Source organism: Mustelus asterias, chromosome 9 (genome assembly GCF_964213995.1).
Source record: "Mustelus asterias chromosome 9, sMusAst1.hap1.1, whole genome shotgun sequence".
Lineage (NCBI taxonomy): Eukaryota > Metazoa > Chordata > Chondrichthyes > Carcharhiniformes > Triakidae > Mustelus > Mustelus asterias.
In genome coordinates this window covers 585,589-610,071 of record NC_135809.1, presented here as the reverse complement: position 1 = coordinate 610,071, position 24,483 = coordinate 585,589, and the positions used below count along the sequence as shown (strand labels likewise).

The window sequence follows — 24,483 nt, the reverse complement described above, 5'->3', positions numbered from 1 at the left end:
TTATCGCTTTCTTAGTCTCTCTTTGTTGTTTCTTAAATTTTTCCCAATCACTTGTTTCTCCACTATTTTTGGCCCCTCTGTACGCAGCTGTTTTTATTTTAATACTCTCCTTTATTTCCTTCGTTATCCACGGCTGGTTCTCCCTTTTCTTACAATCCTTGTTTTTTGCTGGAATATATTTTTGCTGAGAACTGAAAAGGATCTCCTTAAAAATCCTCCACTGTTCCTCAGCTATCCTACCTGCCAGCCTGCTCTCCCAGTCTACCTTAGCCAATTCATCCCTCATCCTATCATATTTCCCTCTGTTCAAACAGAGGACACTGGTTTGGGACCAAACTTTCTCCTCTTCCATCTGAATCAGAAATTCGACCATATTGTGGTCACTAGACCCAAGAGGGTCCTTCACAATAAGATCCTTAATTCTACCTACCTCGTTACACAATACCAGATCCAAAATAGCTCGTTCCCTCGTCGGTTCCGTAACATGCTGTTCAAGGAAACTATCCCGAATGTTGGTTAGAATTTTGAGAGAACCTCCTTGTTGTTCTTAACACGCATATTTTATATTGATCTGAGCAAGTAGATGGAACTCTTTTTAATATCTTGTGTGAAATTTGACACCCTGGATGGTATAGAACTCCCTCTGTCCTGGCACTGGAGTTTTTGCTGAACTTAAATGCAAATGTCCTACTGTCGTCCGCTGACTTTGAGAAAAAAGCACAACCACCAATTGGTTGGCACGTAAGGGTGGGGTCGGGGGGTGGTGAAGAAAATAATTCACATCTGTGCCTGTAACTTGTATTCATGTGGGTTTTACAATTGTTAGTTGTCTCCTATGCTGGTTATTATTTCTCTCTGGTTTTGTTGGAAAACTAAGAGCCTGATTATTGGATTCTTCAACATGTAATATTAAAGTGCGGCTGGAAAATATAAACCTAAAATAAAAATGCCATGGCCTGTTTATTTATTGTTTGGATATTGTTAGACTGCATTAATTACAATGAGCAATATTCTAAAATTGGAAGATGAATTGAGACAATCCATTCTCATACAATGCATTGAAAATATTTCATTGTTATTCTTGTGGAGTTTATAATAATGAATATATTATTTTCCACCTACTGATACTTTTCAATTTAAATTGGGTTCCTCTTTGCCTAATGGTACATTTGTTGTTTTGAGTGGTTTGAGACCAACAATATGCTGAAGTGTTGTTTCTTCTCAAACTATTTGCATATAACTTACTATGTACACACTAAACATAGCTCTGGCTCTCCTAATTTCCTTCCACAAGAAGGAAATTAGGAGAGCCAGAAGGGGTCACGAGAAGGCCTTGATAGGTAGGATTAAGGAAAACCCTAAGGCGTTCTATAAATATGTGAAGAGTAAAAGGATGAGACATGAAGGAATAGGGCCTATAAAAGGTGAAGGCGGGAAGATCTGTACGGAACCAGTAGAAATAGCAGAGGTGCTTAACGAGTATTTTGCCTTGGTTTTCACAGAGGAGAAGGACCTGGGTGGATGTACTGCGGGCTTGCGGTGGACTGAAAAGATTGAGTATGTGGACTTTAAGAAAGAGGTTGTGCTGGAATCTTTGAATGGCATCAAGATAGATAAGTCGCCGGGTCCGGATGGGATGTACCCCAGGTTACTGTGGGAGGCGAGGGAAGAGATTGCAGAGCCTCTGGCGATGATCTTTGCGTCGTCGATGGAGATGGGAGAGGTGCCGGAGGATTGGAGGATTGCGGATGTGGTTCCTATTTTCAAGAAGGGGAATAGGGATAGCCCAAGAAATTACCGACCGGTGAATCTAACCTCAGTGGTTGGTAAGCTGATGGAGAAGATCCTGAGGGACAAGATTTATGAGCATTTGGAGAGGTTTAGTATGCTCAAGAATACTCAGCATGGCTTTGTCAAAGGCAGATCGTGCCTTACGGGCCTGGTGGAGTTCTTTGAAAATGTGACTAAACACATTGACGAAGGGAAAGTGGTAGATGTGGTTTATATGGATTTTAGCAAGTCCTTCGATCAGGTCCCCAACGCAAGGAGTCCGGGGATAATGATGCAGCTATATAAGACCCTCGTCAGACCCCACTTGGAGTACTGTGCTCAGTTCTGGTCACCTCATTACAGGAAGGATGTGGAAAAGATTGAAAGGGTGCAGAGGAGATTTACAAGGATGTTGCCTGGATTGAGTGGGGCATGCCTTGTAAGGATAGGCTGAGGGAGCTTGGTCTTTTCTCCTTGGAGAGACTTAGGATGAGAGGAGACCTAATAGAGGTGTATAAGATGTTGAGAGGCATAGATCGGGTGGACTCTCAGAGGCTTTTTCCCAGGGTGGAAATGGCTGCTACGAGAGGACACAGGTTTAAGGTGCTGGGGGGTAGGTACAGGGGAGATGTTAGGGGGAAGTTTTTCACACAGAGGGTGGTGGGCGAGTGGAATCGGCTGCCGTCAGTGGTGGTGGAGGCGAACTCAATAGGGTCTTTTAAGAGACTCCTGGATGAGTACATGGGACTTAATAGGATGGAGGGTTATAGGTAGGCCTAAAAGGTAGGGATATGTTCGGCACAACTTGTGGGCCGAAGGGCCTGTTTGTGCTGTAGTTTTTCTATGTTTCTATGTTTCGAAGCAATGATGACAAGAGGAAAAGTTTTTTTTATGGAGTGAGTGGTTGGGATCTGGAATGCACTGGCTGAGTGTGGTGGAGGCAGGTTCAATTGAGAGAGCCTGAAGGGAAATGGAGGCATTCAGGAAAATTATCTGAAGAGAGAAAATTTTTGTGGCTATGGGGCCCCATCGAAAAGGCAAAAGAATGGCCCAAGGTGAGTTGCTTTTGCAGAGAGCCAGTGCAGACACAATGGGCCGAATGGCCGACTCCTGTGCTGGAACCATTCTCTGATTCTATTAACTTGTTAATGACATCAGAGAGTGACATGGATGTGTAAACTGCGGCAACAAAGTCGCGATTGTGTGTCAGCAAGTCGTTATCAATCCCTTTCCAATCAGAAAAAGCTGGCTAAATCTCTGGCAACATTTGAAGGCTAGAATAAATGATTCATTCTTTTCTCTGAGATAATAAGCTAAATTAGACAATTGACTTCCCTCATCCTGACTTTATATCATCATTAGTAATTATCATTAGGATTTGAGTGTAGAGATAAGGATGTTTTGCTGCAGTTGTTTAGGGCGTTGGTGAGGCCACACCTGGAGTATTGTGTGCAGTTTTGGTGTCCTTATCTGAGGGAAGATGTCTTTGCCATAGAGGGAGTACAGTGAAGGTTTACCAGGCTGATTCCTGGGATGGCAGGTCTGTCATTTGAGGAGAGACTAAGTCGGTTAGCGTGCTACCAAGTTACCACCAACACGTCTCCTGTTCCACCAGGGGCCCAAGCATCCTAGACCACTGCTACACAAATATCAAACATGCCTACTGTTCAATCACCTGCCCACACTTTGGCAAATCAGACCACAAGGCTGTGCTCCTGCTCCTGGCTTACAAGCAAAAGCTGAAACGGGAGAATCCATCAAAGAAAGTCGTGCAATGTTGGTCTGAGGAATCAGATGATCTCCTATGGGACTGCTTGGAGTCAGTGGACTGGTCAGTATTTAAAAACTCTGTGACCAGCCTGAACGAGTACGCCACTACAGTAACTGACTTCATTAGTAAGTGGGTAGAAGATTGTGTGCCAAAGAAGCAAATCTGCGTGTTTCCTAACCAGAAACCATGGATGAACAGGGATATCCACTGCTTGCTGAAGTCCAGGTCTGAGGCATTCAAGTCAGGCGACACTGACCCATACAAGAAAGCCAGATACGATCTAAGGAGATCCATCAAAGATGCCAAAAGACAGTACCGGATCAAGCTCGAGTCCCAGGCCAGCCACACCGACCATCACCGACTATGGCAAGGTACGCAAGACAAAACAGGCTACAAGATGAAGGCATGTAAAATCGCCGGCTCCAACGCAACCCTCCCTGATGAGCTCAATGCATTCTATGCCAGTTTTGAGCAGGAGATCAACGAGAGCATGCCTTCCACCCTGGAAGCCTTGGATGAACCTGTATCTGGGGTCACCATTGCAGATGTCAGAGCAGCTTTCTCGAAGGTCAACCTACGGAAAGTGACAGGCCCGGATGGGGTACCCGGATGAGCACTCAGATTCTGCGCGGATCAGCTGGTGGAGGTATTCACAGACATCTTCAACCTCTCTTTACAACAATCTGAGGTCCCTATCTGTTTCAAGAAGACGACCATCATCCCGGTACCTAAGAAAAACCAAGCGGTGTGCCTTAATGACTATCGGCCAGTGGCTCTGACAGCCATCATTATGAAGTGCTTTGAAAGGTTAGTCATGGCATGAATCCAGCCTCCCGGATTGCCTGGATTCACTACAGTTTGCCTACCCCAGCAGCAGGTCCACAGCAGACGCCATCTCCCTGGCCCTGCACTCAACCCTGGGACACTTAGATAACAAAGTCACCTATGTCAGACTCCTATTTATTGACTATAGCTCAGCCTTCAACACTATTATTCCCATGAAACCCATCTCGAAACTCCATGGCCTGGGCCTTGGCTTCTCGCTCTGCGACTGGATCCTGAACTCCTAACTCACAGATCACAATCAGTAAGGATAGGCAACAGAACCTCCTCCATGCTCATCCTCAACACTGGTGCCCCAAACGTTTTAAAGTTAAAGTTTATTTATTAGTCACAAGTCGGGCTTGTGATACATTAACACCGCAATGAAGTTACTGTGAAATTCCCCTAGTCGTTACAGTCGGAGCCTGTTGGGGTCAATTTACCTAACCAGCACACCACCAGAATGTGGGAGGAAACCAGAGCACCCAGAGAAAACCCATGCAGAAGCGGGGAGAACGTGCAAACGCCACACAGACAGTGACCCAAGCCGGGAATCAAACCCGGGTCCTTGGCGCTGTGTGAACATAGGACATTACAGCGCAGTACAGGCCCTTCGGCCCTCGATGTTGCGCCGACCAGTGAAACCAATCTAAAGCCCATCTAACCTACACTATTCCAATATCATCCATATGTTTATCCAATGACCATTTAAAAGACCTTAATGTTGACGGGTCCACTACTGCTGCAGGCAGGGCATTCCACGCCCATACTACTCTCTGAGTGAAGAACCTACCTCTGACACCTGTCCTATATCTATCACCCCTCAATTTAAAGCTATGTCCCCTCATGCTAGCTATCACCATCCGAGGAAAGAGGCTCTCACTATCCACCCTATCTAATCCTCTGATCATCTTGTATGCCTCTATTAAGTCACCTCTTAACCTTCTTCTCTCTAACAAAAACAACCTCAAGTCCCTCACCCTTTCCTCATAAGACCTTCCCACCATACCAGGCAACATCCTGGTAAATCACCTCTGCACCCTTTCCAATGCTTCCACATCCTTCCTATAATGCGGTGACCAGAACTGTACACAATACTCCAAGTGCAGCCGCACCAGAGTTTTGTCCAGCTGCAACATGACCTCATGGCTCCGAAACTCAATCCCTTTACCAATAAAAGCTAACACTCCGTATGCCTTCTTAACAACCCTATCAACCTGGGTGCCAACTTTCAGGGATCTATGCACATGGACACCAAGATCTCTCTGTTCATCCACACTACCAAGTATCTTACCATTAGCCCAGTACTCTGTAATCCTGTTACTCCTTCCAAAGTGAATCACCTCACACTTATCCACATTGAACTCCATTTGCCACCTCTCAGCCCAGCACTGCAGCTTATCTACGTCCCTCTGTAACCTGCAACAACCTTCATAGACAATGACGACATAAAGCCAAAGGCTCTGCAATCTCCTCCCTAGCCTCCCAGAGAATCCTGGGATAAATCCCATCCGGCCCAGGGGACTTATCTATTTTCACACTTTCCAGAATTGCTAGCACCTCCTCCTTATTAACCTCAATCCCGTCTAGTCCAATAGCCTGTATCTCAGTATTCACCTCGACAACATTGTCTTTTTCCTGCGTGAATACTGATGAAAAATATTCATTTAGCGCCTCTCCTATCTCTTCAGGCTCCACGCACAACTTCCCACTACTGTCCTTGACTGGCCCTAATCTTACCCTAGTCATTCTTTTATTCCTGACATACCTATAGATGGCTTTAGGGTTTCCCTTGATCCTACCTGCCAAAGACTTCTCATGCCCCCTCCTGTCTCTTCTTAACTCTCTTTTTAGGTCCTTCCTGGCTAACTTGTAACTCTCAAGTGCCCTAACTGAGCCTTCACGTCTCATCTTTACATAAGTCTCCTTCTTCCTCTTCACAAGAGATTCAACTTCTTTAGTAAACCACGGTTCCCTCACTCGACCACTTCCTCCCTGCCTGACAGGTACATACTCATCAAGGACACGCAGTAGCTGTTACTTGAACAAGTTCCACATTTCAATTGTGCCCATCCCCTGCAGTTTCCTTCCCCAACCTATGCATCCTAAATCTCGCCTAATCGCATCATAATTTCCTTTCCCCCAGCTATAACTCTTGCCCTTTGGTATGTACCTATTCCTTTCCATCACTAAAGTAAATGTAACCGAATTGTGGTCACTATCACCAAAGTGCTCCCCTACCTCCAAATCTAACACCTGGTCTGGTTCATTACCCGGTACCAAATCCAATGTGGCCTTGCCTCTTGTTGGCCTATCTACATACTGTGTGGCAGCAGTGCTAACCACTGTGCTACCGTGCCGCCCAAAAGGCTGTGTTCTCAGCCCCTACTATACTCCTTATACATCTATGACTCTATGGCCAAATTCCCCTCCAATTCGATTTTCAAGTATGCTGACGACACCACCGTAGTGGGTCGGATCTCAAACAATGACGAGATAGAGTACAAGAATGAGATAGAGAATCTGGTGAACTGGTGCGTCAACAATAATCTCTCCCTGAATGTCAACAAAACGAAGGAGATTGTCATCGACTTCAGGAAGCATAAAAGAGAACATGCCCCTATCTACATCAATGGGGACGAAGAAGAAAGAATCGAGAGCTTCAGGTTTTTAGGTGTCCAGATCACCAACAACCTGTCCTGGCCCTCCCCCATGCCGACACTATAGTTAAGAATGCCCACCAACGCCACTACTTTCTCCGAAGATTAAGGAAATTTAGCATGTCAGCTACGACTCTCACCAACTTTTACAGATGTACCATAGAAAGCATTATTTCTGGTTGTATCACAGCTTGGTATGGCTCTTGCTCTGCCCAAGACTGCAAGAAACTACAAAAGGTAGTGAATGTAGCCCAATCCATCACGCAAACCAGCCTCCCATCCATTGACTGTCTGCACTTCCCGCTGCCTCGGCAAAGCAGCCAGCATAATTAAGGACCCCATGCACCCCGGACATTCTCTCTTCCACCCTCTTCCATTGGGAAAAAGATGCAAAAGTCTGAGGTCACGTACCAAACGACTCAAGAACAGCTTCTTCCCTGCTGCCGTCAGGCTTTTGAATGGACTTACTTTGCATTAAGTTGATCTTTCTCTACACCCTAGCTATGACTGTAACGCTACATTCTGCACTCTCTCATTACCTTCTCTATGAACAATATGCTGTGTCTGTATAGCTTGCAAGAAACAACACTTTTTGTTGTATGCTAATACATATGGCAATAATATTCAAATCAGATATATTCACTGGAGTTTAGAAGAGTGAAAGGGGATCTCATAGAAACTTGTAAAACTCTAACAGGGTTAGACAGGCTAAATTCAGAAAGAATGTTCCCAATGATGGGGGAGTCCAAAACTGGGGGTCATAGTTTGAGAGTAAGCGACAAACGTTTTACAACTGAGGTGAGGAGAAATTTCTTCACCCAGAGGGTGGTGAATGTGTGGAATTCACTACCAGAAAGTAGTTGAGACCAAAATGTCTGATTTCAAGAAGATATTAGATCTCGCTCTTGGAGCTAAAGGAATCAAGGGATATGGGGGGGAAGGGGGGATCAGGATATTGAATTTGATGATCAGCCATGATCAAAATGAATGGCGGAGCAGTCTCGAAAGGCCGAATGGCGGCCTCCTGCATCTCGTTTCCATGTTGCAGTGCTTCTATTATTGCTTACTAGAAAATCACAGTTTTTGGGGGATGTGGAGTTTATTCCCTTTCTGTATTGGTAAAACTTGGCATAATGTTGCACTTTTAAGTTATGTAATTTCTATTCACTATCTTGCCTCATGTTTTAGTGTTGTTGCTGTCCCTCCTAAAGGCCCATCTCTGAATGAGGCTGGACAATGGAGAGGGAAGCTTGCACCTTGCAAACACACAAACATGGAATAGTTTCCCAAGTGATTGTCTTATTGGCAATTGCTTTGTACTGTGGGGTGGTCTAACTCCTTTCGAGAATGTAGAAGGCTCAGCTTTTAGTTACAGCAATCTGCAATACTGTATGTCAACCAATCAGTTTGACACACTCAAGTTAGAATGTGTTTTCATCAATTAGTAATGCTAAAATATATTCCTGCTCTAGTTCACCTCCAATAATTTCTTGCTTTGTGTCTGTTCAGAAGAATCACCACCAATTGATGTGAAATGTATAAAAAAATGTAGGTGCCTCTTCCCCCACTTTATCTGTTGGTGATTAAAATAATTGAGCCCCAAAATGATGGGTTGGCAATGCAGCCTGTCTTTCAGATATAATGGGTACACTGCACCTCATAGAGTCAGAGGTTTCCAGCCCCCCCACCCCCCCTCAACTTGTCCATGCTGTCCAGTTTTTACCACTAAGCTAGTCCCAATTGCCCGTGTTTTGCCCATATCCCTCTACACCCATCTTACCCATGTAACTGTCTAAATGCTTTTTAAAAGACAAAATTGTACCCACCTCTACTACAGCCTCTGGCAGCTTGTTCCAGATACTCCCCACCGTCTGAGTGAAAAAAACTGCTCCTCTGGACCCTTTTGTATCTCTCTCCTCTCACCTTAAACCTATGCCCTCTAGTTTTCGACACCCCTACCTTTGGGAAAAGATGTTGACTACGTTATCTATGCCCCTCATTATTTTATAAACTTCTACAAGATCACCCCTAAGCCTCCTAAGGTCGAGGGGAACAAAATCCCAGTCTATCCAGCCTTTCCTTATAACTCAACCATCAAATCCCGGTAGCATCCTAGTAAATCTTTTCTGCACTCTTTCTAGTTTAATAATATCCTTTCTCTAATAGGGTGACCAGAACTGCACACAGTATTCCAAGTGTGGCCTTACCAATGTCTTGTACAACTTCAACAAGACATCCCAACTCCTGTATTCAATGTTCTGACCGATGAAACCAAGCATGCCAAATGCCTTCTTCACCACTCTGTCCACCTGTGACTCCACTATCAAGGAACTATGAACATGTACCCATAGATCTCTTTGTTCTGTAACTCTCCCCAACGCCCTACCATTACCTAAATCCTGCCACGATTCGATCTACCAAAATTCATCACATCACATTTATCTCAATTAATCTCCACCTGCCATTCATCGGCCCACTGGCCTAATTGATCAAGATCCTGTTGCAATCCTAGATAACCTTCTTCACTGTCCACTATGCCACCAATCTTTGTGTCATCTGCAAACTTATTCACCATGCCTCCTACATTCTCGTCCAAATCATTAATAAATGATAAATAACAGTGGACCCAGCACCAATCCCTGAGGCACACCACTGGTCATAGGTCTCCAGTTTGAAAAACAACCCTCTACAACCACCCTCTGTCTTCTGTCGTCAAGCCAATTTTGTACCCAATTGGGTAGCTCACACTGGATCCCGTGAGATTTAACCTTGTGCAACAATCTACCATACAGTACCTTGTCAAAGGCCTTGCTAAAGCCCATGTAGACAGCATCGATTGCACTGCCCTCATCTGCCTTCTTGGTTACCCTTTCAAAAAGCTCAATCAAATTTGTGAGACATGATTTTCCACTCACAAAGCCATGCTGAACTGTTCCTAATTAGTCCGTGCCTCTCTAAATGCCTGTAGATCCTGCTTCTCAAAATACTTTCCAACAACTTACCCACTACAGATATGAGGCTCACCGGCCTATAGTTCCCAGGCTTTTCCCTGCAGCCCTTTTTAAACAAAGGCACAACATTTGCCACACTCCAATCTTCAGGCATCTAACCTGTGACTATCGATGATTGAAATATCTCGGCTAGGGGACCCGCAATTTCCTCCCTAGCCTCCCATAATATCCTGGGATACACTTCATCAGGTCCTGGGGATTTATCTACCTTGACGCGCTTTAAGACTTCCAGCACCTCCTCCTCTGTAATATGTACACCCCTCAAGACATCACTTTTTATTTCCCCAAGTTCCCTAACATCCATGCCTTTCTCAACAGTAAATACTGATGAGAAATATTCATTTAGGATCTCACCCATCTCTTGTGGTTCCGCACATAGATGACCCTATTGATCCTTAAGAGGCCCCACTCTCTCAACTGAAATGTTACCTGCAATGCAGTCTGTTTAGTTGCTTAATAAATTACACTAATAATGAAGTTTACCCGAGACTTCAAGTGTTCAATTTGTTATTTGATTTATTATTGTCACATGTATTAGTGTATAGTGAAAAGTGTTGTTTCTTGTGTGCTATACAGACAAAACATGCCATACGTAGAGAAGGAAAGGCGAGAGTGCAGAATGTCGTGTTATAGTCATAGCTAGGGTGTAGAGAAAGATCAACTTAATGTGAGGTAGGTCTATTCAAAAGTCTGATAGCAGCAGTGAAGAAGCTGTTCTTGAGTCGGTTGGTACTTGTCCTCAAACCTTTGTATCTTTTTCCCGACGGGAGAAGGTGGAAGCTATTACATAAACGATTACTGATTATTTCTGAACCTAAACTGAATTGTAGGGATTTGTGATTATTATTTACATGATGTTTTGTTGTATTATATCTGGATTTAACCACAATCATTAATCACTAATACCATCATTTTGAAATCCAAGTTTTAAATCGCCCTTTACATCAAAATGCAGCAACCTAGCAATTGGAAACTTTCCTTGCACATTAATGGTTAAGATGAATAATATCTTGTCAGATTAGTGTTAAGCTGTACAAAACCTGTCAGCTGAAAAGCAGACTAAATCTGACCTACTTCCATTACAAACTAATGCTGATGTAATGAGACCGAGTTGCTTATTAATAAAAGGAAGCCTAGGCATCAGAAATAGCTGGCACTTGAGTGAAAGTTTTCTTAATAATCGCCAGAATATCTGTGTGGATCATTTTGGTTTGACCAGCTGCTGATGCATGGTTTAATACATTGGCACAATATTTGTTTCCCATAATAATTGTGACATTTATTGTTGTGTTAAGTCGTCTAATGTGAAAACAAGTTAAGCCAGTGTGTAGTAACTGTAAGTTGAAAGGAAACGTCATGGAACTTTTTGAAATAATGAAAGGTTTTAATGGAGTGAATGGGGAAAGGCTATTTTCTCTCATTGAGGAATAGTGACAAGGTGCCATCAGTTTTAAATCCTCAGAATATGTGTAAGGAAAGGGGTGAACAGGAATTTCTTGTGATGGCAGAAGAAATATTGAATCTTTGCGATGGGAACTCTTTCAAGAGCCATTGCGTATTTGAAGGGAAAACCAGATAAAAATTTGAAGCAGTGGGAGTACACAATAATGAAGAGTAGTGCAGTGGGTTTAGCTCACAGAGGCCGTACATAATGGATAATACTTATAGGGCAGCAAATGATTGTGGTAAAGTCACTGCGGATGTAATCATTAGTTTTTTAAAATGCATTAGGATATTGTCTGTTGCACTGTGCATGTCTTGTAGAACAACAGCTTATCTTTATATAGAGCCATTAATGTAATAAAACATCTCAAGGCGCTTAAGCAGCATTATAAAGTAAAGTATGACACTAAACCACATAAGGAGATCGCAGATCAGATGACCACAAACCCGGTGAAAGATGTAGGTTTTAAGGAGTGTCTTAAAGGAGGAAAGCAAGGTCGTGAGGTGGAGTTGTGCAAGGAGAATATTCGAGAGCTTAGGTTGAGACAGCTGAAGGCATGGACGTTAATGGTGAAGTGATTGAAATCGGGAATACTGGGGAGACTAGAATTAGAGGAGAAATTGAGGGGCTGGAGGTGATTACAAAGATGGGGAGAGGTGAGAATATCGAGGCATTTGAAAACATAAGAATTTTAAATTATTGCTTGACTGGGAGCCAATGTAGGTCAAGGAGCTTCGGGGTGATGGGGGTGATTAGACCTGGAGTTGAGGCATGAACAGCTGTGTTTTTAATAGCCTCAAGTCTACAGAGAGTAGAATGTGGTAATCACCCAGGAGTGCATTGTCAAGTCTAAAGGTAACAAGGTGTGGATGAGAGTTTCAGCAGCAGCTGATCTGAGAAGTCTGAGGTCAAGTGTTGTTAAAGAAGTGGAAATAGACAGCCTTGGGGATGGTGTGCATATGAGATCAGAAGCTCTCTTGACTCCTCTACTTTGGCCCAAATGAGTTGGCGGATTAAAGGGCCACTGAAAAAAGCCCCTTGTTCGCTGCTGGAAAGCTCTGCTATTACTGGATCTCTGTTGGGATTGACGTTATGCTGCCTTTTGACATCATCTACAGATCTGGAGTTAGCTTTCACTGGCACGGTGTACACTGACACCCATCTTCCCTGTACACAACTCCTCAAACCCCACTGTTCTCCAACTGTTTGTCTAATATCCAGTTAAACATTGGAAAGACTTAAATCATCAACTTGGAAGCACTTCATAATCCAACTGCCAATTCCTTCCCTTATTCCTGTTTTCTTATGCTGAACTAGACTATTCAAAGTCCTGGTATCACATTTGACCTCGAGCTGAGCTTCTGCCTCCATTTTCTCTGTTACAAAGAACATTTACTTCCATTTCAGTCATCAGTTGCCACCACTCATGCCTTCGTTTGTCACTGACATTTTCATCTGTGCCATGCCTGCATATCTAACTATTCCTCTGCACTCCTAATAAGCAACCTAATCTCAACTGTTCCTGTACATAGCACTTTATCGCTTGCCATTACCCTCATGTTGGCTGATCCAAATTGGGGCACCCAGTTGAGTTTGTTCCCACTTTCTGCAGATGAGACAGGATAGCATGGGAGACCTTGCTAATGTTTCTCTTTCTCACCTCAGTGGATGCAGGCACTGTGGGATATGGACGTCATTGCTGCCCATCCCTAATGCCCTTGAACTAAATGGCTTGCTAGGTTATTTCAGAGGGCAGTTACTAATCAACCACATTGCTGTGGACCCTGTAGGCCAGACTAGGTAAGAATGGCAGATTTCCTTCCCTAAAGGACATCAGTGAACCAAGTGATTTTTAAAATAATAGTTTAATAATAGTTTCATGGTCACTATTACTGAGACTAACTGCAATTCCAGATGTTATGAATTTAAATTAATGGGATTTGAACCCATGTTCCTAGAGCATTTGCCTGGACCTCCAGGTTACTAGGTCATTGATATTACCATCTCCCCTATGATATCCCTGACCCAAATTGGATGAGCCAACACCTTTTCTTGGAGCTTTGGACACTATTGGAGTACAGTTTGAGATTTCATTCTCCAATATCTTGCCGGGGGGAGGGGCATTGACAGCTCCTTAAGAGAACACTAAAACACAAATCAAATTACCAAACTTAAAACTTTCCATTAAAATGCTATTTTGTCAGGTTATGGTGCACTCCAGCCCACAATGGCTTTAAATGCGGACCCAATATAGGCGAGAAGTGTTTGGATAAACACATTTCCTAGCTGTGTTCTGAGCATTCTTGGTGTGAAAGGAACCCTGAAGTGTCCGGGCTCAACAAAACAAAAATAGTTGTTGAAAATTGAAGCTGTCACGGAAGGTGCAGGATACATTTTGTACATATTGTACATATTTTATACTGAATTCTGTCCCTCGGCCATCCCATCTCTCTTTGCAACTTTTTTGGAATTTTTTGTCTATTCATTTCAATTTTAAAATTACTGTATGTTAATCTTGGACTATACCTCAATTAGGAGCTGAAGGGGATAATGGAGAGTTAGTGCTACTCAAAGACGCATAATCCTGAATCCTTAATTCCTTAAAGAGGAATTGGTGAAGGAGCCAAATTCACCGATAATCAGAGAGATGCCAGTTGCTGTATGGATTGTAAAGCTGTAAGCAGAAATGATTAATTGTGGTCTGAATTTTTTTCCGTGCAAGTGTGCAGAATCCAGGGTTTTGTACATTTCAATCTAAGCATCATAGCTATAAAAAGGATAAGTGCTCTGAATTCACAGGAAAGTATAAAAGGTGCTACTTGGCTGTTTTGTTACACATTTGCCATCCAATGGTCCAGTTGCTGGGAGGAGTGTACTTGGCTCATCTTGTTCACGAGGACCAGCATTTTCCCTTCAGTTGCTCACTCAGTCATTAGTAGCCTCGCAACTGCAGTTGCAACAGCCTCCACCTGAGCAGCACAGTGATTTCAGTCTATGGGAAGACCTCTGAGTTAGAACAACCACAACATGAAGGAAGAGATTATCATGCGCCGCAGGTTTTCCTTGTGTGCTGTGTTACCAAGCGTGCTTTCGTCTCGAGTTGATGGACGAAAACTCATGAGAAATGCATCTTTTGGTGGCTATAATGAAATTCCCCCAATATTGTCAGGTTTGTAGTATCTTTTTTCTAGCTTCAGAACTAGAAGCGTCTTGAATAATAATTGAAAGTAAAAGTATAAAATGGCAAAAAGCACTATTAGATTATAGTTTACAAGGCAGTATTTTATTCTTTTCAGATTAAGTGCTGAATAATGTAATATGTATGAAAGCTATAATGTGACTCTGTTCCCAGTTTGACTTGATTTTTTCAACATTCTCCTTCTGGAGTTGTTTGTTTATTTCAGTCAACATGGAATATTTGCAGCACTTACAGCACATAGTTGCCTGAAAATGAGAGAAACATTTAAAGAAATGTTTATGAATTGGAAAGGGTTTTGCTCCTGTCAGCAGTTACAGTGTAATGCCAAGTTAAAATACTATGCCTGATCTATATCTAATGGAGTGCTTTTACATTACAGTTCAAGTTTTGGAAAACTGACACCAACTTGACTTCAACGAACTCCATTCTATTTCCATTTCTGCCCTGCACTCAGGCAGTGAACAAGAATAGACCCCAGTTTGCAAAATCCATGGGAAATGGGTCCCGGGTGATGCCAGATCCCGAGCAATTTGTTTGTAGTTTTACTGGCAGCTGGTGGTGAGGCAACTACCACTTAATGATAGTTGCAAAAATAACAATGATTAGCTGGAATCGTTTCACGTGACTGGATGATTTGAGGTGAAATGAATTTAGGCAGGCTCTTGCAATTTCTTTTTTAAACAGTGACCTTTAGCACTGAACTTCTTCATAATTAACACACATCGAGGGAAGGTTTTAATTTAACTTAGAATACCTGAGAAATTTCACAGATGTTCCCGATGGTGGGGGAGTCCAGAACTAGGGGGTCATAGTTTGAGGATAAGGGGTAAACCTTTTAGAACTGAGGAGAGGAGAAATTTCTTCACCCAGAGGATGGTGAATGTGTGGAATTCACTACCACAGAATGTAGTTGAGGCCAAAACTTTGTCTGATTTCAAGAAGGGGTTAAAGGGATCAAGGGATATGGGAGGGAAGAGGGGATCAGAATGTTGAATTTGATGATCAGCCATTATCAAAATGGATGGTGGAACAGGCTCGAAGGGCAGAATGGCCTACTCCTGTTTCTGTTTTATATGTTTCTATATTTACAGGATTACCAGTATTACTGTTTTCACTTTTGGAATACTTGATGTATACACTTTAAAGTATATTTTGATTAGGCACAGTCAAAGATGTTTAGGTATTTTAAGTCTTCTAATTTGTACATTACTTTTTGTGCACTATTTGAAACCTTTCACCACCACTGACCTTAATAAAATTAACTCTGTAGAGTTCTGAAGAACAGATTGCATTGACCAAAAAAACATGCCAAGCTGCTTTGAGTATTTGAGTGAAGTGAATGCATTAGAACTTGGGATGTTGATGAAAACCACAACTGAAGAGAGAGGTTTTGATGCTGCTTTTAAAGGCAAGAAAGGATGACTCACCTGATGTAGGAGCAGCGCTCCGAAAGCTCGTGATTCCAAATAAACCTGTTGGACTTTAACCTGGTGTTGTGAGACTTCTATACGCACAGAGTCACTGGACAGTAGTCAAAAGTGGGAGAACTGTGGCTGTTTTTCTCTCTAGTTTCCCCTCCCCCACGATTGGCTGATTAAAAAAAGCCTGATCTCACCTGATGAGATCCAACAAACTGAGGAAGGTAGATATGATCTGTGTCGAGTACTTGGGCCTTGCATTCACTGGGACATCTGTTGTAGTTCAAAATACTTTTCCTAATCTATTTTCTGATCAAGTGTTGTTTAACACAAAGCGTTGACTACATATAGAAACCTTTATTATTTGCGTCTTTGTAAGTATATGTGGAAGAACATTACAAAGCAGTTTGATTTATGTTCTGAAGTTTACAATAGTTAATTTTAATCTTGAATTTGCTCATTGAAAGCCTTGAACTGGATGTCAGCTGATGACGTTAAAGGTATAGACCACATTGAGAAAACTTGCTGAACTCTGTTTCCACATGTATTTTTAGGAATTACTGTCCTGAGATTCACCTGCTGGTCATTCACCATAAATATTGTCTAGGGCTGAAAGGCAGAAGGTTAGGCCAGGGTGCTGAATGTACTCATAAAAGCTGAGTGCTAATACATGTAATCAATTAGCTGCCATCTTCAGCAAGTGCCTTTTAAAATTGTTTCATACTCTAATGTTAATGAACAACCTTTTCTCTTAGGTTTGGACAAAGGTAGAGATGATGTGTCCCTCTCAAAGGATGATGCTACACACACTATCTCAAAAAGCAAGGTACAGTAGATATTTGTTTTTCTGTGTCTTTGCAGGGTTGAGCCTAGTTTATTTCAATTAGAGGTGTTTTCTGTTAATTCGATTGGTATGACACGGGTTGTATGTTCTTGCTGCAATGTTAATTTTCAGTTTGATCTGTCCTCCAATTGATAATGATGCAGAAGGTGATAAACCTGACAAAGGGTTTGAGTAGCAAAGGGAATTGAAAACTAGAGGGCATAGGTTTAAGGTGAGAGGGGAAAGATTTAAAAGGGACCTGAGGGGCAACTTGTTCACGCAGAGTGTAGTGCATTTATGTAATGAGCTGCCAGAGAAAGTAGTTGAAGCAGGTTCAATAGCAACATTTAAAAATCATTTGGATAAGTACATGGATGGGAAAAAATTAGAGGGATATGGATTAAATACGGGCAATTGGGATTAGCTGGGAGGGTTGGGATTAGCATGGTCGGCTTGGGCCGAAGAACAAAGAAAATTATAGCACAAGAACAGGCCCTTCGGCCCTCCAAGCCTGCACCAACCATGCTGCCCGACTGAACTAAAACCCCCTACCCTTCCGGGGACCATATCCCTCTATTCCCATCCTATTCATGTATTTGACAAGACGCCCCTTAAAACTCACTATCGTATCCGCTTCCACTACCTCCCCCAGCAACGGGTTCCAGGCACCCACTACTCTCTGCCTCGTACATCTCCTTTAAACCTTGCCCCTTGCACCTTAAACCTGTGCCCCCTAGTAATTGACTCTTCCACCCTGGGAAAAGCTTCTGACTATCCACTCTGTCCATGCCTCTCATAATCTTGTAGATTTCTATCAGGTTGCCCCTCAACCTCCGTCGTTCCAGTGAGAACAAAGCAAGTTTCTCCAACATCTCCTCATAGCTAATGCCCTCCATACCAGGCAACATCCTGGTAAATCTTTTCTGTACCCTCTCCAAAGCCTCCACACCCTTCTGGTAGTGTGGCAACCAGAATTGAACACTATATTCTAAGGGCCTGTTTCCATGCTGTATTGCTCTTAACATAGGATGAGTGATCTAGTTGCATTACCTTGCTTTTGTAGAATAATGTGTTAATACGAGATCAGATTGGTTCTCAGTCAGCCAAATGTCAAAGTTCTGAATAACAATTCGACCTCTGGGTAACTCAATACAAAACTATCTGTCCATGTCCATTCTTTTTTATGCTCTGAAAACATTTGTACCTTGCTTAATTTTTACTTGTCGGCCTTCCATTTGTTGGATACAGGTGGGCCTCTACCTTTCAGCACCTGCCAGGGAGAGAAGATTGCAGCATTAGAAAGTTGAGGGAAACAAATCAGACCTCTTCTGGAAAGTGAATATCAGAACAGATTAGTATCAGTTCAATAATGTCCTCAGCGCACATGTTAGGAAGTGTCCGTTGGGAGAATGTTTGGAAGGTTCATAATAATGTGACAACTGGAGCCTCCATATCAGACCATAAACCAGAATCTTTTCTGATCCTTTTATGTGCACAAGAATGAGAAGTCATTTTTTTGGGAAGCTTGAGGAGCAACCTAGAACTGTTGGGAGTTGCAGAAGTTAATACTAACAATCCTGCTGGCCCCCCGGAAGTTTAATCACAAGAAAATGTAATGCTCTAAGATTAACTGATTATGATCACATTGCTGTTTGCGAGACCTCAGGACAGAACACCTCACAATATGGCATTGGTTATGATTGCTTTGGAACTTCCTATGGTTGTGAAAGTTGCGATGTGGAGATGCCGGCGTTGGACTGGGGTAAACACAGTAAGAAGTTTAACAACACCAGGTTAAAGTTCAACAAGTTTATTTGGTAGCAAAAGCCACAAGCTTTCGGAGCCTTAAGCCCCTTCCTGAGGTGAGTGGGAATTCTGTTCACAAACAGGGCATATAAAGATACAAACTCAATTTACAGAATAATGGTTGGAATGCGAATACTTACAGCGAATCAAGTCTTTAAGATACAAACAATGTGAGTGGAGAGAGCATCAAGACAGGCTAAAGAGATGTGTATTGTCTCCAGACAGGATAGCCAGTGAAACTCTGCAGGTCCAGGCAGGCTGTGGGGATTACAGATAGTGTGACATGAACTCAATATCCCGGTTGAGGCCATCCTCATATGTGCGGAACTTGGCTATCAGTTTCTGCTCAGCGACTCTGCGCCGTCGTGTGTCATGAAGGCCGCCTTGGAGAATGCTCACCCGAATAACACAGATGCTATCATCTCACGTGATAAAACCATCCACCAGGTACATGGTACATACTCTTGCAACTTGGCCAACGTTGTCTACCTGATGCGCTGCAGGAAAGGATGTCCCGAGGCATGGTACATTGGGGAAACCATGCAGACACCGCGACAACGGATGAATGAACACCACTCGACAATCACTAGGCAAGACTGTTCTCTTCCTGTTGGGGAGCACTTCAGCGGTCACGGGCATTCAGCCTCTGATATTCGGGTAAGCGTTCTCCAAGGCGGCCTTCACGACACACAACGGTGCAGAGTTGCTGAGCAGAAACTGATAGCCAAGTTCTGCACACATGAGGACGGCCTCAACCGGGATATTGGGTTCATGTTACACTATCTGTAATCCCCACAGCTTGCCTGGACCTGCAGAGTCTCACTGGCTGTCCTGTCTGGAGACAATACACATCTCTTTAGCCTGTCTTGATGCTCTCTCCACTCACATTGTTTGTATCTTAAAGACTTGATTAGCTGTAAGTATTCGCATTCCAACCATTATTCTGTAAATTGAGTTTGTGTCTTTATATGCCCTGTTTGTGAACAGAATTCCCACTCACCTGAGGAAGGGGCTTAAGGCACCGAAAGCTTGTGGCTTTTGCTACCAAATAAACCTGTTGGACTTTAACCTGGAGTTGTTAAACTTCTTACTGTGTGAAAGTTGCAACATAAATGAAAGGCTTTCTTCCTAATTAAACATTCCCATGCAACGAATGCACTTAGACTATGTGCGATATTATATTCTTACAGTTTGATCACCACATTGAAGGATTCATTCCTCAGACTGCCCATATGTGGGACTGAAAATTGGTTGCTCTGGAGGAGGTCATTTCAGGTCCTTTTGGACAAGTGAATTTTCATCTATTTTATTTGCGTTTCTGGCCAATGCACCATCTCCAGTGGCTGAAGAGGTTATGCACTGACTCGTGAGAAAAAAATATTACTGTGCTGTCTGCTGGTCATGTGTACACTTTTTAATTTGCTTGGAGTCCTTTGGGGAATTGAGGGTTATTGGGGAGTGAGTTGGAAATTTGAGATGGAGTTCAAGATCAGCCATGGTATTAACTGTTGGAGTAGGTGTGATGGGCCCAATGGTCTACTCCTGCTCCTACCCCTTGCGTGAGTCGCAGGTAAAACTAATGAACTTCCAAAAATTTATATATAACTTACAAAGTGTACATCTCTACTTTTTTTACAGCTCAGATGTATTTGTTTTATGTGGGTTATTTGATGCAAGTATCTTTTTATAATTTATTTCCATGGAAGTTTCGATGCATCTCCGCCTGCTGTGAAATTCTTGCTAATTCATTGCTTGATCCAGGCTGGTCTACAACTCTCCATGGCAGTCTTGGCCTAAGATTCCTCACACTGACTCCAGATAATCTCGCAAGATCCCCTAATGTGTAAACTAGTCAAGGTTGGGGAAGCAATGCAAAGCTTGCCAGTGTTTATTTAATTCTCTCACAGGATATGGGTGTTGCTGGCTAAGTTAGCAATTGTTACCCATCCCTATTTTCCTTTGAAAAGATGGTGGTGAGCCACTATTACAATCCATCTGGTGTAGGTATACCCACAATGCTGTTGGGAAGGGAGTTCCAGGATTTTGACCCTTTGAAGGGTGATATATTTCCAAGTCAGAATGGTGTATGACTTTGAGGCGAGCTTGCAGCTGATGGTGTACCCATGAATCTTGTGCCCTTGTTCTAGGTGGTGGAGGTTATAGGTTTGGAAAGTGTTGTTGAAGAAGCCACAGTGAATTACTGCATCTTGTAGATGGTACCTACTGTGGCCACAGTGCATCGATGATGGAAAGTGAATGTTTAAGGTGATGGATGGGACACCTGCATTGTTCTGGATGGTGTCAGAGTGTTGTGGAGCCTCACTCATCCAGTCAAGTGGGCAGTATTCTGTCACACTCCTGACTTGCGCCTTGTAGATGGTGGGCAAGCTTTGGGGAGTCAGGAGGTGAGTTACTTGCCATGGACTTCCCAGCCTCTGACCTGCTCTTGTAGCCACAGTATTTATTTGGCTGTTCCAGTTCAGTTTCTGGTCTGTGGTAACCCCCAGGGTTTTAATAGTGCGGATTCAATGGTAAGGCCATTGAATGTCAAGCAGATGGCTAGATTCTCTCTCAGTATACTTTGTGTATGTTGATAGGCTGCCCAGTGTTCGTCCATTGAACTCCAGTAGTACCACAGTGCACACTTGAGATTCCTCTAAGTTTTGCTGCTACAACTTGGAGTCTGTGGTTAAGGGCCAGGCTAATCTAAAGAAAATCAGCTCAGCTGTTGGTCCCCTGAAATTTACATTTGCACAAACCTACATCCTCTTCCAATTAGAATATTTATTTAACAATTTTAACAATATTAATGTTGGTGCTCTTTAAATAGATAAGTTTATTTTTGTTGTAACATAAAGATTTGAAAAGATCTTAATTGTTACTTGAGATTTTCACAGAATCTCAGTGCAGAAGAGGCCCTTCAGCCCATTGAGTCTGCACCGACACATGAGAAACAGCCAACCTACCCAACCGCATTTACCAGGCCCATAGCCTTGAATGTTATGATGTGCCAGGTGCTCATCCAGATAGCCCACCTCTACCACCCTCCCAGGCAGTGTATTCCAGACCATCACCATCCTCTGGGTAAAAAATGTTTTCCTCACATCCCTCTTTAAACCACCTGCCCCTCACCTTGGACTTGTATCTTTCTGTAGCTGACCGTTCAACTAAGGGGAACAGCTGCTCTTTATCCATTCTCTCTACGCCTCTCAGAATCTTGTACACCTCAATCAGGTTGCCCCTTCAGTCTTTTTTAATTCATTCACGGGACATGGGTGTTGCTGGCTGGCCAGCATTTATTGCCATGCCTAGTTGCCCGATGGCACTTGAGAGTCAACCATATTGTTGTGGCTCTGCAGGCTAGACCAGGTAAGGATGCAAATTTCCTTCCCTAAAGGGACATTAGTGAACGAGAAGGATTTTCCTGACAATCGAACTATGGTTTCATGGTCATCAATAGATTCATAATTCCAAATATTTTTTATTGAGTTCAAATTCCACCATCTGCCGTGGCAGGATCCGAACCCGACCTGTTCCCTCTAGGGAACAATGTTATGTTGCCTGGCCCTTAACCAAAGAATCAAAGTGGTAGAAGCTGAGTTTCTGGACCAGTAGTCGAGCGATTATACCACTAAGCCATCGCATCCCCTTTTCTGCTCCAATTAAAACAACCCAAGCCTATCCAACATTTCTTCATAACTTAAACGTTCCATCCTAGGCAGAATCCTAGTGAATCTCCTCTGCATTTACTTCAATGCAATCGCAATCCTTCCTATAATGTGGTGACCAGAAGTGCACATGGTACTCCAACTGTGGTCTCACCAAAGTTCTCACCGAACTCCAACGTGACCTCTCTATTTTTGTAATGTATTCCTCAATTGATAAAGGCAAGTGTCCTATTTGCCTTTTTCACCATCCACACACATGGCCTTCTGCCTTCAAATGTCTATGTACAAACACGCCATGGTCCCTGTGTTCTTCAGAAGTTCCTAGTATCATGCTGTTCACTGAATACTCCTTTGCCAAATTACTCCTTCCGAAATGTGTCACTTTTCAGGGTTAAATTCCATCTTCCACTTATCTACCTGTTTGACCATCCCGTCTATATCTTCCTGTAGCCCAAGGCACTCTGCCTCACTGTTAACCACCCGGCCAATCTTTGTGTTATCCGCAAACTTACTAATCCGATCTCTCACGTAGTCACCTATGTTATTTAAATAAATGCTGAAGAATAGGGGACCCAGCACAGCTCCCTGTGGTATGCTTCTGGACACTGACTTCCAGTAACTAAAGCAGTCTTCTGTCATCACCCTCTATCTCCTGCAACCAAGTCAATTTTTGAATCCACTTTATCAAATTACCCTGTATCCCATATGAATTTGCCGCCTTTATAATTCTCCCATATGGCACCTTGTCAAAGGTTTTGCTGAAATCCATTTGGACTACATCAACTGCACTACCCTCTTTGATTTGATTTATTATTGTCACATGTATTACTGTACAGTGAAAAGTATTGTTTCTTTTACAGACAAAGCATACTGTACATAGGGAAGGAAAGGAGAGAGTGCAGAATTTAGTGTTACAGTCATAGCTAGGGTGTAAACTTAATGCGAGGTAGGTCCATTTAAAAGTTTGATGGCAGCAGGAAAGAAGCTGTTATTGAGTCAGTTGGTACGTGTCCTCGGACTTTTTTATCTTTTTCCCAATGGAAGAAGATGGAAGAGAGTATGTCCGGGCTGCATGGGGTCCTTGATTATGCTGGCTGCTTTGCCGAGGCAGCGGGAAGTGTAGACAGAGTCAGTGGATGGGAGGCTGGTTGCGCAATGGACTGGGCTTCGTTCATGACCTTTTGTAGTTTCTTGTGGTCTTGGACAGAGCAAAAGCCATACCAAACTGTGATACAACCGGAAAGAATGTTTTCTATGGTGCATCTGTAGAAATTGGTGAGAGTTGTAGTAGACGTGCCAAATTTCCTTAGTCTCCTGAGAAAGTATACCTGCACACCTGGTCACCACCTCAAAAAATTCAATCAAATTTGTTAGGCATGACCTCCCTCTGACGAAGCCATGCTGACTATCCCTGATCAAGCCTTGCCTCTCCAAGTGGAGATAGATTCTCTCCTTCAGAAGCTTCTCCAATAGTTTCCCTATCATTTGGGGTATAAGTGTTTTAGGCGAGACAGAGGAGGGGCTAAAAAAGGTGGGGGAGTAGCGATATTAGTTAAGGAGCATATTACCGCGGTGCAGAGGGTAGACAACTTAGAGGGGTCATGTACTGAGTCGCTGTGGGTGGAACTCAGAAACAGGAAGGGTGCAGTCACTATGCTGGGGGTGTACTACAGACCACCCAACAGCCCACGGGAAGTGGAGGAAAGGATATGTCAGGAGATTCTGGATAGGTGCAGAAAAAATAGGGTTGTTGTAGTGGGGGACTTTAATTTCCCTGGCACAGACTGGAAAGTGCTTCGAGCTGGGGGTCCGGACGGGGAGGAATTTGTAAAATGCGTACTGGAAGGTTCTTTGGAACAGTATGTAGATAGCCCGACGAGAGAGGGGGCAATACTGGACCTAGTTCTGGGAAATGAGCCCGGTCAGGTCGTCAAAGTTTCGGTAGGGGAACATGTGGCAAATAGTGACCACAACTCTGTTAACTTTAGGATAGTAATGGACAAGGATGAGTGCTGTCCTACGAGCAGGGTGCTAAATTGGGGGAAGGCTAACTATAGCCGGATTAGGCAGGAATTGGTGGATGTTGATTGG

The 24,483-nt window shown here is 43.2% G+C and overlaps 1 protein-coding gene across 3 annotated transcripts in view; it reads left to right on the top strand.

Moving 5' to 3' along the window:
• osbpl8 (oxysterol binding protein-like 8) overlaps positions 1–24,483 on the top strand; it is a 314,521-nt gene that overhangs the window by 137,602 nt on the left and 152,436 nt on the right. For all 3 annotated transcript variants that reach the window (XM_078219490.1, XM_078219489.1, XM_078219491.1), the window contains one exon: positions 16,851–16,921. In XM_078219490.1, the coding sequence (XP_078075616.1) occupies positions 16,851–16,921 (71 nt within the window). The remainder of the gene's footprint in view (positions 1–16,850; positions 16,922–24,483) is intronic.